The following is a 23232-nucleotide window of genomic DNA, read 5'->3' as shown; positions in this document are numbered from 1 at the left end:
TTAGAAAAGAACTTTTCGTATAGTGAGTGATTTTACAATGCCGCTCACTTTTATAAGGCTCTATTACTATACAAGTTGTACTCTTTTTTATGGTATATTGTTAGGCTATCGTTATCCCTACAACTAACTTTCAAGCAACGCCCTGCATGATTTTCGAGAGCTTCCTGCACGGAGTGCACAGTTATAACAGGCTCTATTGACTATGCCTCGGCTAACCATGGCTTCTCTCGCTAACCTAACTTCCCCAAATTTTGTTAGCTCACCATGGTAGACCCTAAGATTGTAATTGAGTCTTCTTTTCTCTGCCTTAAGTCGAGTCCTTGTCTTGGGTCTGCTCCGTGACCCTTAACACAAATATATTCATCAAAGACTTTATCACCCAACAATGTCAAAAAGGTTATTGAGACATATTGATGATTGATAAGTACGTAATTGAACAACGTGTTTTTAGTTTATTTAAACAAATAATTCATAGGACTTATGAGCGTAAATTAAAAAGATTTTAATATTATCAACTTTTATAATTAAACGATTTGCTTTTATGGTTTCAAACTCCACAGTACATAGTTATGTAGAAAATTTCAAAAAATAAAAATAAAAAATTCTTAGCTAATTAACATAATGTTGAATTGATTGGAGAAATAAATCCGTCTTGCCAAAAAAATAAATATTTGGGGAAAAACTCCATAAAAAGCAATGCAATACGACGAAGATTCAATGCAAGTTGGTGCAATCCAATAGAAATTTAGTGCCAGTTGTGTGAACTAAAAAGATAGCTTTCAAAATCTGTGGAGATAGGCTCTCTCCTATCTTCAACAAATGAAATGAAATACCCACTAAACATATGCAATTCCTCATTTCATAATGTTGCTGTTGAAATAGTTCATCTCTTATGAAAATGATGGATCATTCTAAGTGCTATATTTTCAATTGTATTAATTTTATTCTAAAAAAAAAATTATTAATTTTTATTTTTGAACATTCAATTTTCACATTAAGGCTTTGTCTAGCTAGGAGAGTCAAGCAATTGTCTCAATTATATTGTTTTTACTGAACTCTTACGGCTCTTTAGTTGAAATTTTTATTGTTGGATTAGTCTACCATTTCAGTCGCTCTAATCACATTTTAACATGTAAATGCCATACTTATATGCTCAAATGTAATACTAATAAAATGTTTGTTACTTATAAGGAAAACTGTAATACTTGTGAGAAAAAATGTAATACTTTCACATTTTGATATAAAGTATTATAATTTTCATCAAAAGTATTACATTTTTCCTAATAAGTAATGACAAATGTTTGTTACATATAAAGAAAAATATAATATTTTTGAGGAAAAAAGTACGGAGTAATACTTTTTAAGTCAAAATGTAGAATTATTACATTCCATGGAAAAGATTTTCCATGAAGTGAAGGAAAATGTGTTTTTCCATTGTTTGGTTGGATGGAAAATGTTTTCCAATGGAACTTGAGTTCCCAAAAGTGGAGGAAAACAATTTCTTTGCTAGGAGTTGGTATTTTGTTTTCCTTAGAGTTTGGGAAGAAAGTATTGAGCATGGACAACTTTACCCTCATCAAAATAATATAATTTATTATCACTATTAATTGTTAAGGGCATATTGGTCTTCATATTCATGATTCCTTACCATTCCAAATCCAACCAAACAATGGAATTCATATTCCTAGTAATTTCTTTTCCACCAACCAAATAATGGAATCTATTTTCCTGGTAATTTGTTTTCCATGGAATTTGAATTCCATTTCCTCCAAATATTTTCCAGCGAACCAAACGGGCTGTAAAAGTATTACATTTTTCCATATAAGTAATAAACACTTTATTCCTAATTAGTAATAAATTTGTGCGTATAAATATCAGTGTTGCAAAAATCCCGCCTAGGCGCCTATTAATCCCCGCCTAGGCGCTAGGCGCTGGTCGACCGCCTAGCGTATCACATTAAATGGTGGTCTAGGCGGCTGGCCGGCTAGGCGACCGCCTAGGCCGCCAAAGCACCGCCTAGGCCGCTTAGGCGCTGACCGCCTAGGCGTCGACTAGACCGACTAGGCCTTCTAGTCGGTCGATTAACTATTGTTCATTTTTTTTAATGGGTTATTTCACTAAAAACAACATCGTTTTGAGCGAAATAATCCTAAATTGTACAAACTTTAGATATTTTTTAGGTTAATATTTAATATTTTAGTATTAACTATTAAAGTATTATATGATTTATAATTATTAGTCTTTAAAAAATTAAAAATACTTAAACAAAATTTAAAAAAAAAAATACACGGACGCCTAGGCGCCGATTAATCCCCGGCTAGGCGTCCTAGGCGCTCCCCGAGCGCCTAGGGAGCGCTTAGCGATTTTTCCAACCATGATAAATATTACATTTTCTCTTAACCCGGCTCGGCCCGACATGTCTCACACAAGTTTTTGCTATTTTATAATTCAAACATCTTGTCCCAACATGCAATTTCTCTCTCTCTCTTGTAAACAATTTTAATTGAATTATAAAATTACATGTTAGCCATATTTATTAAATGATGGAATGATAAAATTCAAAAGGATGACTAATTGTGACAAAAGAAATGAAAATCAATTATGTAATGTGACAAAATTAAATGAGTATGACTAAATGTGGCAATCCTACCATAGTCGAGAACTTAAAGTAGAATTTGTTTTATTTCAACTCTAAGAAGAGATTAAATATATCTTGATACTAATTACATCAAATATTTTATGCCTAATTTACTACTACCTATTTAATGTGTCATTTGTTGATATATCTTGTAATAAAGTTGGCTAATTCGCAGTTATAACTCACAAAATATGAAAATAATGGGTGGGATTTTTTTTTTCATAAATAAGGTGTTAATCATAATAGGGTATTTAAGTAAGCCAGTAAGGTGCTTTAATTTGGTCATAATATTAAATAAAATAATAAAATATTAATTAATTGATATTAGGGTAATATGAACAAAATTCTAATTTATTATTATTTAAGTGACTTGTACCCTAAAATAACTCTATTCCAAGTAATATAGAAATTTTAGAGCACAAAAACTTTATTAAAAACGATTCTAAAGAGTATTATATATTTACATATTTAATACTCCGTATTTGGTATATGATATTATGATGGTATGAATATGAATATGCATAAATAGTACTCCGTAATAAATACCTCAATAATTAAATATCTCAAAAAGTAAAATTAAAGCATCGTAAATCTACTTCACGTGGTAGACTACGTAATCTAAAGTCAAAGCTTTAATGGCTGGCTGTCTGGCTGATGTATCAAAGAAAGAAAGAAAAAAAAAAAAAAAAAAAAAAAAAAAAGACCTTCGAAGCTTAACATAGTTTGTTGTCTGATTTAAAAGGTCATAACGAGGGGTGATAGTGTAGGGTTCAAATTTCACTAGAAACATGTATTGAAAAAGATTCAAAAATGATAAAACATCTAAATTGAATTGTTTGTGTGAGCAAATTGCCATTTTAGTCCACTGACTATAGGGATCCTATTAATTCTAGTCCACGACTTTCAAAAGTGTTAATTGTATACCATGACTTTTCAATTTGTATCAAGGGGCAAAAATGTACTTTTCACTATCCAAAATAACCCAACCCAAACCATTAATCCCAAACCCGGTTTTTCTTGACCACTTCATCATCCTTACTTCGTTCAGGAATTATATCTGCTGCTACGCTCAGTTACTCCGCCAAATCGAGTCTTTTCTCCCGGAGGTTCACTGCCTCTGCCGCCACCACTTCCACCCCTCAAAGTGAAGATTCTGATGTTGTGACCAAGATTCCTCTCGATAATCGGATTCCGGCTACTATTATCACCGGCTTCCTAGGTTTTGGGAAGGTATTCTGTTGCTATTATTGGTGTCATTGTAAAGTTAGTTTCTCAAAAACCTAATTGGATGCTTTTATTATGTGTTTTGAGTAAAAGGGGAAATGAAATGCCCTTTTTGGTGGGCTGGGGGGGATTTTTATTACAAGTTCTCTAGGCCTAATGAACACAGGAGTTCAATTGAAGTTAATAGATAGGAAGCTGGATGAATGCTATTGTAGGTTCCATTGATATGTCGAAATTATATTTAAGTGCCTATTTGAAACTTAAAGGAGCAGTATGGATTTTCTGCTTCACGGAGTGAGGATGATGAAGTGGTCAAGAAAAACCGGGTTTGAGATTAATGGTTTGGGTTGGGTTATTTTGGATAGTGGAAAGTACATTTTTGCCCCTTGAATTAAGCCAGATCAGAGGGATTAAGAGAATCCGGCGACATTTGGCCGGAAATTTCACCGGAGTGTCCAAAATTGATACAAATTGAAAAGTCATGGTATGTAATTAACACTTTTGAAAGTCGTGGACTAGAATTAATAGGACCCCTATAGTCAGTGGACCAAAATGGTAATTTGCTCAATTGATATTATCTAAAGAGTTGGTCTTTAGTGGGGTTTTGTTTCCTGGGGTATATACATTTGGAATTTCCCATCATGATTTGGTATAATTTGTCAAAGTTTTAATTATTCCTTACAATGTGATTTGATTTCAGTTCATTTGAGAATAGCCATAGCATCTTTAATTTACTGAAGTCTCTTAAGTTTTTCAATCTTGGTTAATTAATGCATAGCCACAAGATATACAACTACCTAAGGTTATTACGTTTTAATATTATAATTTTAATTTGGTTGGGGAGTAGCCACAACATCCTTAAATCAGATTAAATTATATATATCTTTATCTTGATCACATAAAGATTACACAAGGATTTATGTCTAGTGATCTTATAATTTTTAATTTGGTTGGGGAGTAGCCACAACATCCTTAATCATATTAAAATTATATATTAAGCGGTTTATCTTGATCACATAAAGTTTTAGACATATAAGTTGTGATTAATTGTATGTAATATGATGGAATTTAGCCCACAGGCAATTTCGTTATATTTTTATAATTAATTAGGATGAAATACTAGACTACGATCATAATTTAGCCACAGACAATTATGTATCGGAATGTAATTTAGTAGTTTTACAGTGATGATAGAAATAAATCAATTTATTTACTCTATAGTTATTTGTAAATAATTTCCAATTCTATCATGAAGTTTAATTTTATGATGTAAACTTTGGATCATATTTCTTGAATTGCCCACGAGCTTAAGAAAAGGAATCTGATTTTTTAAAGTTTTTTTTTTATCATAATGGTTGTAAGGATTCTTATTGAATTAAAACTTTAGCCCACAGGCAAGTTTTATATCACTTGATTCTTCAACTCATTTGATAAATTGTTTCATCATAAATAAAAAAAATTTAGTTGGATCTAATTGAGTAAGATTTTAGCCCACAGGCAAGTTTTATGTCTCTAGATTCTTCTGACTATTTGATAATTGAGATAAACTATTATCATAAAGGGTTTCTTAATTGGATTTAATAGAATTAAAACTTCAGCCCACAGGCAGGTTTTATGTCAATAAATCCCTCAACCCAGATAATAATTTTATCACAATTTCTTAGAATTTATAAATTTAGTTCAATTATAAATTATAAGTTTCATGGTTTGCATTGGCAACACATGTATTCAGTTACTTCCCAAAATTTAGCCACTTTTATTAATTATTTCACGAAAGCTTACTTGGTTCTTTGGACTAACTATAGTAAGTTACGTGATATGATATACTTCTTTTGGATTCCAAGAATAAAATATATCTTTTGAGTCAAATTCTAACTTGGTTTTGGAAGGTGTATTTTGTTTTTTAGTATGTCCAACTATGGTGGAAATTATATCTTCGTTATTTAGTTGGACTTTTATTGGAACCAAATATTGATTATTTAGTATGCCCAACAAATAGTGCGGAATTCTATCTTCATTTATTAGTTGATCAAATCAATTATGAGTGTGTATATCATTAATTTTGCTAAAGAACAGTGTGAGTGATCATTTAGAAAAAGATCATTAAGGTGCTCCACTAAAGATTATGGATTTAATTATTGTCTTCATACATCCCAATTCAAATTGGATTGTGATACACTCTCATTTGTACCTATTTTAATTGTGTTTTTATGTATGTTTTATAGTTATTTGTGTGTTAAAATGTTGTCTCCAATGTTTATTTCCTTGTTATTTTATTTAAAGTGGTATAATGCTTGGTTTGAGTGTCTTTGATGTGTTTAGTGGTGCATTATTACCATTTTGGAGCAAAAAGCCAATGCAAAGGAACCAAAAATGTTGGAGAGCCAAAAATCAGTTCAGAGTACTATTCACCGCGGATTCTCGCCGCGGCGAGCCTATTCTCGCCATGGCGAGAGTACTGTTCACCGGACTCTCGCCGCGGCGAGAATCATTCTCGCCATGGCGAGAGTCCCAATTTTTGGGCAGTAACATTCTCGCTGCGGCGAAAGTCCTAGAATCTGGACAGCGGATTCAGCGCAGAAATTCCCATTTTGTCCCTGATTTGGATCCCACTATATAATGCTTCATTTCTCTCCAAACCCTAGAGTTGGCTGCTGGTTCTTGTCAGAAAAAGAGGAAAAAGAACAAGGAAAAGAAGCTTCATCATCTCCAAAAGCCAAAGAAGAAATCATCACAACTTTTGAAAAGGAGATCAAAGAAAAGAGCTTGGAGGCATCATTTGGGAGAATATCTTCCTTTCTCTTTTCTATTTTGAACTTTATTGAATATTTGTTGGATCTATTTTAGCCATGTTAGGCTAAACTTTCTTTTGGGATTTTTGGGTATAAAAGTGTTTATGAACCTATGTGCCTAGTTCTTATTTTGTTTTAATGAAATATCTATTTGGGTTTATTGCTTGTGTTGCAATTGTGATTTATGTTATTGATACTTGTAATTAGATGCATATGATTGCTTGTACCCTTGCTAGATTTGTCTATGAATCAAAGAGCACCCGCAATTGCACTTGACTATTGTACCTCGAGAGAGGACAATTTGGTTAAGGCATATATTGTGAATAGCTCACGAGAGTGAGTATTCCAATTGTGAATAGCCCACGAGAGTGGGTATTCCATTTATTGCTTAGTTCAGATTTTAGATTGTGAGTAGCTCACGAGAGTGAGTATTCCAATTACCGTATTTTGGGTTTGAGTTACGAGAGTAACCTTTCCCTTTTAGATGGCAATTCTCCACACTTGTTTAACCCAAATAATTATTTCACTTTAGATTGGCACTAGGTGATTAAACACTTCAACTCCCAAAAATCTCGCTTTTACCTCTTTGAATACAAAAACCCGTTTGCCTTGTTTTAATTATCTTGTTTGCATATTCATAGATAATCATCCATTGTTAACGTAGGAATAGCTTCTTGCGAATATAATTAGTAACTAGTGCTTGATACCCCACTTCCCTATGGTTCGATAACCCCGGAATACTCCGGGTATTTGTATGTGGTTTTATGCTACGACCAGATTGTATGTCAAACAATAAGTCCAAAAGATTTCACAAGTATTAATCTTGAATTTGTTCATATAAATTCATAAGTTCAAATTATTGGACATTTGGTTGTGCAACATATTTATGAAAATGTTGTAACAATATTAAGGAATTTATTAGAACAAAATCATCTAACTTGTGGTGCACTGTTATTCTTTAGCATTTAATAGAGTGTTTTAGTTTTTTCAAAATTGATCCTGGGCCATTTTGGTATGTAAGGCTCAAAAAAAATTTTGTGAGACATAAAAGTAAAACTCATAAATGTTTAGTTAATCTTAAAGTGGATATTTTGATTATTTGGGAAGTTATGGTGTATGTTAAGATTCCAAATTTATGGAGAGGTTTTTGTTTGTTCTCTAAGTTATTGGAACGATTCTGTGACTTAACTATCTTTTGGCTATTTTAATGAGTGGGAGTGACAGACGTGTCAACTCTGAGCTCTTAGCTGTTAGAGGTAGTGTTCAAGTTCAGTTATAAAGAAGTCATGGAATACAGTTAGTATTATGCTAACATTAAGAGATCTCTACTTAGGCATGCTTGTACTTTTTGTACAAATATTTTGGATGGTTTCTTCTCTTTAGTTGTGCACATAATATATTTTGAGAAACATCCCTTAAATTACCGAGAATAAACATTGGGTTTGTTCATGAGGGCCTAAGTTAGAGAATTAAAATGCATGTGACCATAATGGATATTACTCTGTAAAATAGAGGACTTATCACTATGATTCGTGTGTTTTGTTCTTTGATGAGGGTTGTGCTAGTACTTGCACCAAGTGGGAGAATATAAGATTTTCCTTAATAATATATATATTATATATGATATATTAGGGCCTTAATTATATTAAGTGGTGCAAGTTAATTAGGTTTATTAAGTGGTTTGGTTGGACTAAATAACTAGCAGTAGTTATTCAACCAGACTCTGTGCCTATATAAACCTGTATTGATGGGATACAGGAGATGCATTATGTAGCACATACAGTTCACGGTACTCATACTGCTCAGTAGCCACCAGTAGGGGTGGCACTTCGGGATTCGGTTCGGTTTTTTTCGGTTTCGGTTTCGGTAACGGTACTTCGGTATTACAAAAAATGATACCATTCAGTTTTACAATAAAGTTCGGTTCGGTTTCAGTTCGGTATGAAACGGTTCGGTTTCGGTTCGGAATTATTTCGGTTCGGTTTAGGATGTTCAATTTTCAACATTTACTAATTTTCTAAACAACACATTGCCAAACAATACATATTTGCATAATCCAAAGTCTAAAATATAAATATTACATAAAAACAAAACAATTCAAACACAAAATTAACATAGCAATCCAAATTGTAAAGTAATATCTTGTTCATCCATCATCCCCTCATCACAGATCAATATTAAGTATTATTATTTATTATATATATTTAAAAAAACTGAACGGCTTTCGGTTCGGTTCGGTAAAAAACCGAACCGTTTGGTTTCTCTATATTAAGTACCGTTCGGTTCTTTCGGTTCGGATTGGTTCGGTTCGGTAAAACAGAACCGAAGTGCCCACCCCTAACCACCAGTACACCATCTAGGGTTCTGAGTCAAGTATGAGACAAATATGGCTAACGGTCTACCATTCAAGAGGCATCACATCAACTGTGGCTAGAGATCAACACTGCTTCTGCTTCCGCTATTACGATGTCAGGTTTCTCGTAAACTATTCTGTATGGTTAGATTATTTGTATCTAACAAATAATATTTATAGAACTTTTCCGTTGCTAACTTCACTCTGACCAAGTTCTTGCTCTCTTCTTCAAGAAAAGATATTAACTTGTGAGAAAGTTTTTTAAAAAATCCCTAATGAAGGCTCACCCCCTTCCAAGACTCACTCCTCTACTTATCAGGACCAACAGGAATCGTCGAAGACAGAGTATGAATCGTTGGTAACACAATTAACCGACGAGCAAAAGAATATCTACGACTCTGTGATGAATGATATAAATTTTAATGGAGGTGGATTATTCTTTGTGTATGGTTACAGAGGAACAGACAAGGCATTCATGTGGAGAACGTCATAGGCAAATATAAGAAGCCGCGGTGATATTGTTCTGAACATTGCTTTGAGTGGAATAAAATCTTTGATCTTGCCGGGAGGTAGGACAGCACATTCCAAATTTTCTATACCGCTCTCTTTAAACGAAGATTCCACGTGCAATATATCGCAAGGCATTGACCTTGATGCGCTTATAATCAGGAGCAAATTGATAATATGAGACTAAGCACCGATGACACACAAACACTATTTTGAGACTTTGGACAAAACTATGAGGGATCTATTGAGGTTCGCCATACCTAGTAGTGTTGAAAAGATATTTGGTAGAAGGACAATAGTTTTTAATTGGCGGCGATTTTAGACAGATTCTTCCCATCATTCGAAAGCACTGAGACCAATAGTTGTCAGAGCCACTATTAATTCTTCATACATGTGGACGAATTGCAAGGTATTGAGGCTCACGAAGAACTTGAGACTACGGACCTTAGCTTCAGAGGAAGATAGACGGATGGTTGATTCGTTTTTAAAATGAAGTGTAGACATCGGAGATGGAATTGTAGGGGGTGTAAATGACGGTTCGTTTGAGATCGATATTCCGACACTACTTTTGTTGAAGTGAGAACCCGATTCCATAGCAATTATAGTGGAAAGCACCTTCCCAAGCGCGAGATATGACATGCTTGATGAGTCACACCTAGAAGGCCGAGCGATCCTCTCGTCGACTAGCTTTTTTTAAAATAATTTTTCAATTAGCTTTTTTTTAAAAAAAAAAAGAAAATTACACCAAACAACTATCAGCTAACAGTTAATTTACCAAACACGTACCTTTATACAATCAATTAATCTTATGAACTAGTCATATCCTCTAAACCAATCAGCTAACAACTATTTACCAAATAGAACCATAGTCAAATACATATTGTACTAATTACTAAAGGTGGGCGATTTTAAGTTGTAAACCAAAAATAAAAGAAAGTATATATTATAGCGGAATCGATTCTTATATAGCTTAGGTAATAGACGTATATATGTAGTGTTTTTACAATTGCTATATATGATAGAGCATATTAAAACGCACCAATTAAGTTTAATTTGATTCGCACAAGATCGACGTACTAGCTAGCTACCACGACAAGAACGCGATTGAAAGGCTGTCTTTATTCTCAAGCTAGCCAGCTAGTACGTAGAAATTAAGAAAAGTAAGAAATAAACGTAGAGGCATATATAGATATTTATATATACATAGAAAGAGAAAGATAGGACGGCAAGCTAAGATTAACCTAACGTGATGTTGGGCGTACATATTCAGGTAATGAATAAGAGATGGTGGATGCATGGATGAGAATGAAGAAAAAAGTGGGTGATTAGATTTCAGGAATATTATATTTGAATTGGTTTTGCTTTGGCTTCAAAACACGCATTGTACTTGGTTAATCCTCCCATGCACGAGGCCATAGAATAACTCCACATTTATTCCCTCAATCACTTTTCTTCAGTAGTGTCGGAGTTAAGTTGAGCATTTGGGGGGTGGCTCAACTTGATTGCATGCTTTCCACGTACACTACACATGCATGCCCGCAGTGCCTTAAATCCCATTATGCTACTTCACTATAATATATGCTCAGATGCTATTCCCCGGCATCCTGAATTGATATATGAGTCCTGGTGGGTTGTCGTTGTTTATTATATTATTTCTTATAAAAATAATAATTTTCTTGTGAAATGGGGAATTGATACAAAACTACGTACGTACTGTTGCATATATCTGTGGGAACTCACAAACAATGAGCGCTTTTGTTTCATTTTATCCAAACAAATTCTAATTTTTAATGTGTTCAATTCTCACTAATTAAGCTAGATGCAAGATAGATACACAAAAGACAACATTAAAAAGACAATGATTTTATTTATTGAAAAAATAGCGGTTATTTTGTGATACAAATATATCTGAGGTCCACTCCCGATTTAGGTCAGATCAAAGTGAATTCGGGTTCTTCGTAGTGAGACAAAGAAATCAATATATTGTACGCTCAAAATGGATATCGGTTGAATGGGAAATTGATTCTCGATCAAACCCATTCAATGTAGAAAATGAATGTGGAAAGGCTTGTAAGTAACCTTTGTCCCATATTAAAAAAAAAAAGTGATGAATTTATTGCACCACTATATATACAATGTCTTTCAAAGGTAATTTGAATTGTATAGCTTAGAGGCACTCCCGTGCATAGAAGAGAAGGTGCAAATTAAATCCTAGAAAAGCTTGACTTGTGTGAAGAAATTGATTTTACTTCTCGTAGCTAGGTAACATCTCGGTAATATTATTTTAAATACCCTGAGTTAATGCATTTTGACCACCTCTCGTATATATACGTTGGATGAGAAGGAGATTTAACAACACTGAAAATTTTTATTCCTCGTTGTTTGTCTGGTTTGCTCTGTAAGAACGTTTCTATGGTTTAATTCGGTTTGTGTTTTTTTTTTTGTTAAAAAAAAAAAAAAAAAGAGACATCGAATAATTTAAATTTTTCTCTCTCAAAAAACCCTACTCATCTTCTTACGCAACATATATACATGCTTTCCCATGATGACATGCTCTGATACGAATTGTTATGATGTACTTACCACTAAACCAAAACTATAATTAGTAGCGAAAACACAACTTATTTTCTTATACTTGTATAGAGTCAACGCCACATTTGGATGATAGGATACTCAACTAAACCCTCTAAGCCTTCGCTCAACACATAACACACACCAAAACAAAATAAAAGTACGTAAAGGAGTAAACAAATGGCATGTAGGCCAAGAAAGCACACACACTCAACATGTAGGTCGCCAAAACATAAATAAACACATAGAAACGTAAAGAACACAAAAACACAAGGTTCTTATTATTTGAAGCAAATAGTCAGCTATCAACGAACTCGATAAGCTTTTACTACTAGCTAGCGTTTGTACAAAGTTGGGGTGCCACTTCACTGTTGATACCTACATTAAAGCAATGAATAAGAGCATAGTTTCCGTTTTTAGCAAATGGATGGGCAACTATAAGCATATTGTTAAAGATGAAACGGGGAAGATGTATATATACACAATTATATTATAAAAGTAGAAAAAGCTAGACGTATAAGGTAGAGTAATTATAGAAATTACTGCACAAAGTTATAAAATACTAAACTAAGTTTAAGACTTTAGCCAAAGACCTTGTGGTCTAGTAGCACCCGGTTTACACTCCCATATAGGTGAGAGTGGGTTCGAGCCTCAGTGGAGACGACTGTTGTGCTTCAGTAGGTTGAGAGAGTAGCTATGAACAGATACTATATTGTGACAGAGTCAATATTGCTCCAAAAGTTTAAGACTTTAAATATTATATTATTCTCTAATACATACTTGATGTGCCTTTATAGGCGGTTGTTTAAGCCAATCTAGGACACAACTTAACTGCTAGGACTTGTACGTATTAAGGTTTGTCAAGATCCACCATAGAAAGTGACAACAAACCCACAACCAAAAAGCTAAATAAACAAAACAAGGTAAACCCTCCAAGCTCAAAACAACCCAAGCTCATAAAAGGTCGTCAAAAAAAAAAAAAAAAAAAACTTTTCGTGACAAAAATAAAATCCTAGAAGAGAGCAATAAGTATTCAAAAATGAATGCCTGGTTACCAAATCGCCATCAACATGCATCAAATTAAAATTAGTCTTCAAACAAGATATACAAACAAGCTAAGTAGCTTGAAAGCATGAAACGAGAAACAAGTCATGATATACAGGGAAGCGACATTTTTTAAAATATAGGACACAAAATTTGAAAATATAAAAATATATATAGGTTGTTATAAATACTTTATTGATCGATGGCCATTAAACTTGAGACTCTTTATTTGCCTTCTACTTATTACATTGTTTATGTTAATCATATTACATTGTTTATGTTAATCATATGAAAGGTTGTATATATTAGTATAAATTGATAATGAAGGCTTAATGAAATCGAGATCATAGATTGTACGTTGTGCTCTACATCCTATGTCCTTCTTTTTTCTTTTACTTCTCTACACTTTATAAACATATATATATGGGTCACACTTGTGTGAGACCGTCTCACGGATCCTTTTTCGTGAGACGGGTCGGGTAGGGTCGAAGCAACATGCAAATGTCACACTTATATGTGCAAATGTCATACTTATATGCTCAAATAATATAATTCTAATCAGGAATACAATTTTTGTTACTTATAAGAGAAAAAGTATTACATTTTTCATAATAAATAATGTTGACAAGTTTTCCTTACTTATAAGGGAAAATATAATACTTTTTGAGGAAAAATGTAATACTTTTGAATCGAAATGTAAAAGTATTGTATTTTCCCTTTAAAGTATTACATTTACCCTTATAAGTAACAAAATTTTGATTCCTGATTAGTATTACATTTGAGCATATAAGTACGACATTTGTGCGTATAAGTGTTACATCTACATCTTGACCCGACCCGGTCCGACCCGTTTCACGGTAAGACAGTCTCACACAAGTTTTTGCCTTACAACATAGGTGTATTTTGCAAATATTTTTCTTTTAAAATGCATGAACATGAAGTATTTACTACTATAGTTCTAATTAATACAATATAAGGGTATAAACACTAAAACATATACGACACGTTTGGTTCACATAATAAATTTTGATGGAATAGGAATCGTGAATGGAATATGCAAAGAATAAAATAGGAATTTGATTCCATTATTTAGTTCGTGAAAGGAATATATTAAGTAATTATATTCTAATGTTTGATTGGGTTAAGGAATATGTTGGGCGGCGGCTTGGAGGGACAAGCCTAGCATCCTATCACCGAAACGTGACACTGACTACTACACAAGTATAATGAAATACAATAAAGTTGTGCATTTGATACTAGTTATAGCTTTTGGCGTAGTGGTAAGCGCTTAATCTTAAGAATTTTATCATAGCAGTGCAATTGAGGGAAACACATTTTTAAAAAAAGCCTTGCAACGTGTCCTGAAACGCATTTTTTTTTTAAAAACGTACTTGTAAACTAATTTTAATTATGAAAATGACCCTAAATGTTTTTTTTTGAGATATTTTAATTTCAATGTGAAAAGGTGTTCGAAACGCAAAAGTAGTCATCCCTAAAGTTTTTGTACATCATAATAATGTACAAAGAAAGGGCATTATTCCACAAGGATAACTATGTGCTTGAAGCTAGGTGTTGCTCTTGTCTCTCTCTTAATAGCAAAATGAAATGTACAATTATACTCAAGTCTAGGTGGTCTTCTTTTTCTATTGGAAATACCATAGGCTGGATTACAAGTGTACTGTTTTTTGTATTTGAAAGAGTATATGGCTAATTACATTATTACACGGTGAACTGAATTAGGATAAGATAAGGTAAAATAATAAAATTCCCCCACGCAAGAGTTTGTCAATTGGATAGCTCAAGTCTTATTATGTTTGAGGGAATCGAACTAAATAAACCAACTTTGTTGCATGATTGGAATATAGTATTACATTCCGATCCGAGGGACTATATTGGAATATGAACCTAAGGACGAGATGCCTTTCCCCCTCCAGGAATATTTTCCAACACAGCCATCACCATATCAAATATCTTAGCTTCTTAATAAAACCTTCTTTCCTTGCCTAATAATACTTCTCATCCCCATCTCCCCGCCCACCAAACACGTTCTACGTTATATATATAGTGAACACCAAACATGGTTAACGTACTAGAAAGACTATTCGACTCTTTCGTCTCCGCAGTCACCCATTACTGTTTCTTTCATTATCGTCAAGACACCCACAAGAACATCAACCACACCAACGTCAACATGCCCAAGAAGAGCCGCCCACTTTCTCTGCAGGTTTCGCTTTCATGTCTTCCGCGTATCTGTGTATCAGTACTGTTGAGATTATTTTCCAACTTGAAAGTTACAGAATGCGGGGTTGTGCATCTAGTCACACAAATTTACCACGTAGATGATGAATTGGAATAGGATTAGGATGTTTTTTGATGCGAATAAGGGGGGTTGGAAGTGGGTTTGCAAGTAGGAGGGACAAAAGGAAGAATAAGAACAAAGGGGAAGGTGTTAATTAATTAACATAAAAGTGTTTGGTTTACTTTAATAATCCCTGTTTTGGAAAAACCTAACTAGCTAATTGGGTGCGCATCTTTGAACTAAATGTACATCGATCCACTTTTTACAGACAGTGGAGCTCAAAGTCAGGATGTGCTGCACGGGATGTGAAAGAGTTGTCAAAGATGCTATCCAAAAGCTCCGAGGTACCTTAAAAAATTACTTCAACTCATCTTTAAACTGAATTCCGTAAGGGTCATATCGCAAAAAGTGAGAACTAATCACAGCCGTACATTCACAGTCGTTAGTAATAGAAAGTTTTAATATAAAAAATAAGTGATCAATTTTATGATAATTACAAATTTTTAAGTTTGTAATGTTTATAAAACGAACCGTACCTTGTCTTTTTTCCCATTGATTTCCAAAACTTTCAATTGTTGATCTATATACCTAGATTGATTAATGAGACCAGTTGTCAGTTTTTACTTTGAAACATGTTTTTACCTAAACCATCCCTTATAAAAATATGGTCATACTTGTGTGAGACCGTCTCACGGGTCTCAATCCGTGAGACGGGTCGGATCAACATAATTTGGATCATAATACTAACCAAAGATCACCTCATAACATTAAATATGACTCAAATTATGTTGACCCGACCCGTCTTACAGATTAAGACTCGTGAGACGGTTTCACAAGTTTTTACCAAAAATATTGTTTCTATAGTTCCGATTGGCACGATTTTGACGGGGATACAACCATGTAAAATATATTTGAATGTATCAAATACTAATGCTAACTGTTCCAATAATATCTGACAAAAAAAAAATATACATGAAATATTGATGCTGATCAGTACTACAAACTTTTCAGTATATATAACATCGGCACTATGACCATGGCATGCATGACTTTTGTAGATTTTGTCCGATCTCTAGATTCTCAAGGAAGTGACCAATTTGGTTCATGACATTAAAATTTTGTTAAGTCTTTAAGAATCAATTTTGCTTTTTTTTTTTTTTTGAAAACCAAATGTTGCTATTTCTTTAACTACGTAAAGACTAATTAAACTTATTGAAATTGTGAATAAGCCAAAACTTATTGAAATTGTGAATAAGCCAGTAATAAAATTTATATCTTATTTTTTTTTTAATACTACTAACTCTATTACAACGCACTATCTGTTCATAACTACTTTCTCAACCTATTGAAGCACAAGAGTCAGTATTGCCCACCACCTCCCGTATAAAGGGAAGGCTTTGATGCCACTAGACCACAAGATCCTTGGCAAATTTATAACGGATTGTCTTTTTTTTTTTTCTTTGGTAAAAGGATTTGAACAGGAAACAAAAGTACTTAAACATTTACTTGACTGGACAATAATAATCAACATGTTAATTTTTAGTCTCGTATGTATCTAAATGCAGGGGTGGATTCAATTCACGTGGAGCTGGAGTTAGAGAAGGTGACGGTGTTGGGATATGTGGAGCGGAATAAGGTGCTGAAGGCGGTGAGGAGGGCGGGGAAGAGGGCGGAGTTCTGGCCGTATCCTAACCCGCCGCTCTACTTCACCACTTCCGACCACTACTTCAAGGACATGACCGCCGAGTACAAGAAGAGCTACAACTACTGGCGCCACGGCTACAACACCGGAGACAAGCACGGCATCCTCCTCGCCACCCAACGCGGCGACGACAAAATTAGCAACCTCTTCAACGATGATAACGTCAACTCTTGCCGCCTCATGTAATTAATTAATAAACTCCATACCCCTATCTATGTATCTATCTATCTATGCATGTATATACAAGTATGTATGTATAATGTCGTGACGATAAGTCGATAACTGTATCAGCTGGCTAGATGTATGTATGTGTATATATATGCATGTACCACTGTTACATATATTATTACCTTAATTAATCTAAAGTATATGTCCATATGGCCAATTTATATCAGGACTAGGGTCCATATAATATTATTAATCCTTAATCAAAACGATGAGATACATAATTTATGAGTTAATACCTAATATAGTCCTCGACTATAGTGGTTTTACTTAATTTAGTCCTAAGTGACTTTTTGTACTCTATTTAGTCCTTGACTTTAATAGTTTTACCCACTTTAGTCCTCTGTTAAAAATTTTATTTGTTGGGTGTTAATAACAAGGTTAACATGGTAATTTCATTTATATATTTTTTTTATCAAATTAGTTATTAATTATATGTCATAATTTCTCTCCCTCTCCTGCATAGTTGATACAGTTCTCTCATTCCCTTCCTCTGGCCGTAAAAACATACCGTAGCTAGACACATTGACAGATAGCTAATTTCTAAACAAACAATACACTTCCTTAATATATATATATATATATATATGTATATATATATATATATATGTATATATATATATATATATGTATATATATATATATGTATATATATATATGTATATATATATATATATGTATATATATATATATTATATATATATATATATATATATATATATATATATATATATATTTGCATCCAATATAATGCACAAACACCTTCATAATTTAAACATATTTGAATCCCCCATGAGTTAAATCCACATTAAAAAAATAAAAAATAAAAACTACTAACAATATTTTTTTGTGGGTACCGTATTTTGGCGTGCATTTGTATCTAATTCTTCATCTTGAATCACCCATGATGTGTTGCTTCCAGTTCGACGTTTGCTCCCAGTGCCAACAATGGGTAACAGGTTCAACAATCGTTGGAGTGCTTTGCCGTGTGTTTGCTTCTGGTGGGTTTGCTTTGTATTCGCTTCCGGTGAGTTTGCTGTGTGTTTATTGGGCTTGAGGAAGGGAGGAATAATTGTATCGGCAGAATACTGAGAAGAGTGAGGGGGATGGGGGAATTGTATCGGAGATAAAAGAAGACGGAGAAGAGGGAGAGAAATTAGGATATATAATTAATAATTAATTTGATAAAAATAAAATAAAATAGAAATAAAATTACCATGTTAACCTTGTTATTAACCCCTAACAAACAGAATTCTTAACAAATAACTAAAGTGGGTAAAACCATTAAAGTCGAGGACTAAATAGAGTACAAAAAGTCACTTAGGACTAAATTGAGTAAAACCACTATAGTCGAGGAATATATTGGGTATTAACTCCATAATTTATACTCATAAGGTACAGAATTTTATAAAACAAGATATAGAAAATCACAACACAAGACATATACACATGTTATATATGTACTTATTTTTTAAATCTAATTTCGGTACATAATTTGTGTTTATATGCACAAAATTTCACAATATAAAGACACAAAAATTCATAACATATGACACTATTACTAATTTATTTAAGATACATAATTTATACTTTTAAGGTACATAATTTCATAACACAATGACACAAAACTCAAAACATAAGACACGCATTCACAATGCATGGTGAACCCTAATCCATGATATAAGGCAAATTATGCTATGGACTGGGGTTCACCTTGCAAGGTAGACCTGAGTCTATGTTCACAAATCTAGAACTCTATGTTAAAAATTTTAGAACTCTGTTCACAATTTTAGATCTCAATATACGAAATTACATTATTCAATATTCACAATTTTTGAACTCTATATTCACAATTTTGTTATATATATTCAAAATTTGTATTATACTGTTGAACATAGAGTTTTAATACTATTGAACATAGAGTTATGGAATTGTGAACATAGAGTTATAAAATTGTGAACATAGAGTTATGAAATTGTGAACGTAGAGCTGTGAAATTCTGAACATAAAATTATGAAATTGTAAATATGAAGTTATAAACCTCTGAGCATGGAGTTATGAAATTGTGAATATGGGATTATAAAATTATGAACATAGAGTTATGAAATTGTGAATATAAACCCGGGTCCACCTTGGGTCCATGGCATAACAACCGATGATATAAGGATTGGTCCATAATCCATATGGGTGTTATATTTCTTATTTGGGTTGAGACTAAAGATAAAATCTTTTATGGACCGTTTTATAATTGGGCTTCCATATCCATATACATCACAAAACATAAATGGGATGCTGTAGCTTTTATTTCGGCCCATTTGTTACTATGAGGCAAATTATGCTGTGGACCCAGGTCCACCTTGCAAGGTGGACTTGGGTCCAAAACTACGTCGTTTTTGTCTTCTTTTTTCTTTTTAATTAGTAAACGTATTGCTGAATATAGAGTTGTCCAAAAATGTGTGAATGTAGAGTATAGAAATCGTGAATGTAGATTTATGATTTTGTGAATGTAGAGTTGCCCAGAAATGTGTGAATGTGTAGGTTTCAAATTGTGATATATGGAGTATAGAAATCGTGAATGTAGAGTTATGCATGTGTGAATTTGTAATAGAGTTAAGAAGTTCCAGCAACTTGTAGCCCTGTAATGTGTGAATGTGGAGTTCTCAAGTTGTGAATGTGGAGTATAAGACCTGTGAATATAGAGTTTTGAATGTGTGAATGCATAACAGTGGTAATATAGTTACTAAACATATAATCCTGTAATGTGTGAATGTGGAGTTTACAAATTGTGAATGTAGAGTATAGTGTATGTGAATGTAGAGTATAGTTTATGTGAATGTAGACCCAGGTGCAAGGTGGACCTGGGTTGACGGCATAACAACCCGGCTTCGCCTTTCAGGGCCATTCCCACACTAAAACACGTGTAGGACACTGTGACCGGTATTTAAAAAAAATATTTTATTTTTTTAAAAGAAAAAATATTTTATTAAGTCCATTATTTGACGGTATGTTTTTGTGTAATAACCTAAAAATCACATAAGAGATATTAAACTATAAATTAATAATGTTGACATTGAAATAAAAATTTCAAATAAATGTTCATTTTCAGTATACTGAATTTTAATTAGTATACCAAATAATAATCCTTCTATACAAAAAAATTTAATGTATTAAAAACTAAATTTCAATATAAATATTATGGAGTAACTTTATGTCAGTGGTTCATCTTACTCTAAAATTTTCAATATAGTAAAAATTAATGTATTAAAAACTAACTTTCAACGACCTAGAACTCCACAGCACAAGTCACACTCTATTTTCCTGATTTTTGTTTGATTGATTTCTTGAAGTGTAGGGATTGTTTTTAGTGAATTTTAGTTGAATTGGGTGTTTGGAAAATGGATGGAGGACGTGTATGGATGAATATGGAAGTTACCACATTGGGTTGAAAGGTGATAAGGCCAATTGGGAAGCCCTAACGAGGGTGATATCCTTGATAAATCAGAATTTCCTCATACAATGCTAGAAATGACATGAAAGGTGCAAAGCATGCCAACTGGATTCAAATTCAATAATCTCCATAAAAATGAGGGATTTAGTCCTTTAAAATAGGTTACACGTTCAAATAAAGAAGAGAAGTCCACTCCTAAGCTTCTAACAGAAATAAAATTAAACTAGGAGTTACATACAACTATTAAATTGGAAGTAAATGTGACTTAATTTGCCTATGTGACTTGATTTCAGTTTCTTTTGCCTTCTCCCAAGCCAAGCCATAGAATTAGACCCCTTTAAATGATTTTCTCACTTATTTTTAGGCCAACTTGCAATTTTTTGATTGATTGCCACGGAATTGGACCCACGGAATTTTAAATGATTTGCCTTCTCCATTCATGGTCTCTTGTAATTTTTTGACTCTGGAACGAATAATTGAGTCATCTCTTATTTGAAGTGGATCTCCAAGACTTTAGTTGTCCACAACAATAAATGATTTGAGATAAAATTAATGTGATGAGTTGAACTCGAACTGAACGAAGAAAGTATTGACAAAAATTAAATTAGTGACCTTTAAATAAGAGAATTATATACTTCACCTACTTAATTACTTACACCCAATTTTTACTCTATTTAACAAAATTTTGATGTGGACCTTTTCATTGAGACTCACAGGATAAAGATAACTAATCATCAATTACCATATTAGAAAGTAAAAGTAACAGACTAGAAATTAGAAAGTAAAAGTAACAGACTAGAAATAAGTACATGTAGTATAATTAAATTGTAAAATTATAATTAATAATGAATGTATATAAGGGCGGTATGAGTGGGAGTGGGAGTGGGAGGTTGTGCAATTAATCAGATGACTGTAACGCATTACGTACAGCGTCACAGTAATTAATCAATGGCGGGGTGTAGGACGGGTTGCTGTCAGGAAGTAATCCACAGCCCACAGGCCACACCACAGGGCAGAGGCCTGCCTGGATCATCACTGCGTTCTAAGCTATTTTCATATAATAATTACGGATTTGGGGGTCGTTTCTTTTCTAGGATCTGCTGCCTGCCATCCCCTTTTCGTCGCATTGTCACTGTTATAGCTCTTCCACACCTTTCTGTTTTTCTGCATGCGTCCATTTTCTTTCCTACTCTCTCCCTATACTCTACTATACATTGGACCCCAGCTCAGCTCATGAGTCACACCGACACATACACCCCGCCCTTTGGGAGCTTGCCATAGTCCCATAGACAATAAGCTCATACTTAATTAGTTTAGCTAATATATAGTTGATTATGTTAATTGGTTGGTTATAAAAATGTGTTTGGTAAATTTGCTTTTTACTCTTAATTAAATACATAAAAGATGATATATAATGACATAAATATATTGTTTTATTTATTTAATTCAGAAAGTATTTTTATAATTTATTTTTATCATTTTGTTATATATGTGTGCTTGTGTGTATGATCTTAGGCAAAGAGTCAATTTAGATGCCAGACTCTAGGCGATTTTGATGATATTAAAAATGTAAATTAAAATAAAAATTGAATAAATGTAAACACTACAATAACCAACACTTTAAGAGGGCGTTTAGTAGCCAGGAAAGTTCAAACTTTCTTGGAATTTAAATTGTGGGAATTTTTATTTTTTTTTCAAAAAAAAATTGTGGGAAAATTATTCCTACATTTGGTGCAATATTTGACTTAGGAAAGTTTAGGTCAAATAGAAATCACATTTCATGATATCAAGGAAAGTAAATCACACTTTTTAACGCATTACATATTTATCCTTTTTGGTGTAATACTTGCAATGTTAAAAAAAAATCTTTTATATATCAAGGATATATTATAGATTTTAAAAATTTTCCTGGAAAAGTTTAATTAAATGAATCAAACATGTTAATTAATTTTTCACGTAATTTAATTGTTATGTTTTCAGGGTAACATTAAACATGCTAATTAATTTTCTAAGTAAAGTTATTCCTATCAAATATATTCATTGAAAACATTTTCTCGGAAATTGAATTGATGGGAAAGTACCAAACGCCCTCTAAGGACAAATTAAACTTTTAAAATAAAAATGCAATAAACTGATATTAATAAACTACTTAAAGTAACTTTTTTATTTTCAGTTGATTGGTCTCAATAAGCTAAGACGAAATGCTGTTTACCAAATACTCACATTAATTATTTGACCAGTCAAAAAAGCTAAAGTTGGTCAAACAAGGAGATAAACCATTTTTCAAACACCTCCATATATCATTTAGAGTTCTATTACATAAACTCTTAGGGCTTGTTTACTAACTGAAAAATTTACTAGCATAGTTTTCCATTTTGGAAACAGGAAATAATTTTCCAGTTTTCTAGAAAATTGGAAAACTATTAAAA

General features: G+C 33.0%; 1 protein-coding gene across 1 annotated transcript; it reads left to right on the top strand.

Moving 5' to 3' along the window:
• The first annotated feature begins 15156 nt into the window (after positions 1-15156).
• On the top strand, positions 15157-17524 carry LOC115998647 (heavy metal-associated isoprenylated plant protein 30-like). Its single transcript, XM_031238270.1, has 3 exons — positions 15157-15353; positions 15697-15772; positions 16994-17524. The coding sequence occupies exons 1-3, from the start codon at positions 15207-15209 to the stop codon at positions 17314-17316; spliced, it is 546 nt and encodes a 181-aa protein (XP_031094130.1). The 5' UTR covers positions 15157-15206; the 3' UTR covers positions 17317-17524.
• The last annotated feature ends 5708 nt before the right edge of the window (positions 17525-23232 follow it).

The sequence above is a fragment of the Ipomoea triloba genome, chromosome 12 (assembly GCF_003576645.1).
Source record: "Ipomoea triloba cultivar NCNSP0323 chromosome 12, ASM357664v1".
Lineage (NCBI taxonomy): Eukaryota > Viridiplantae > Streptophyta > Magnoliopsida > Solanales > Convolvulaceae > Ipomoea > Ipomoea triloba.
This window is presented reverse-complemented; position numbering and strand designations above follow the sequence as displayed.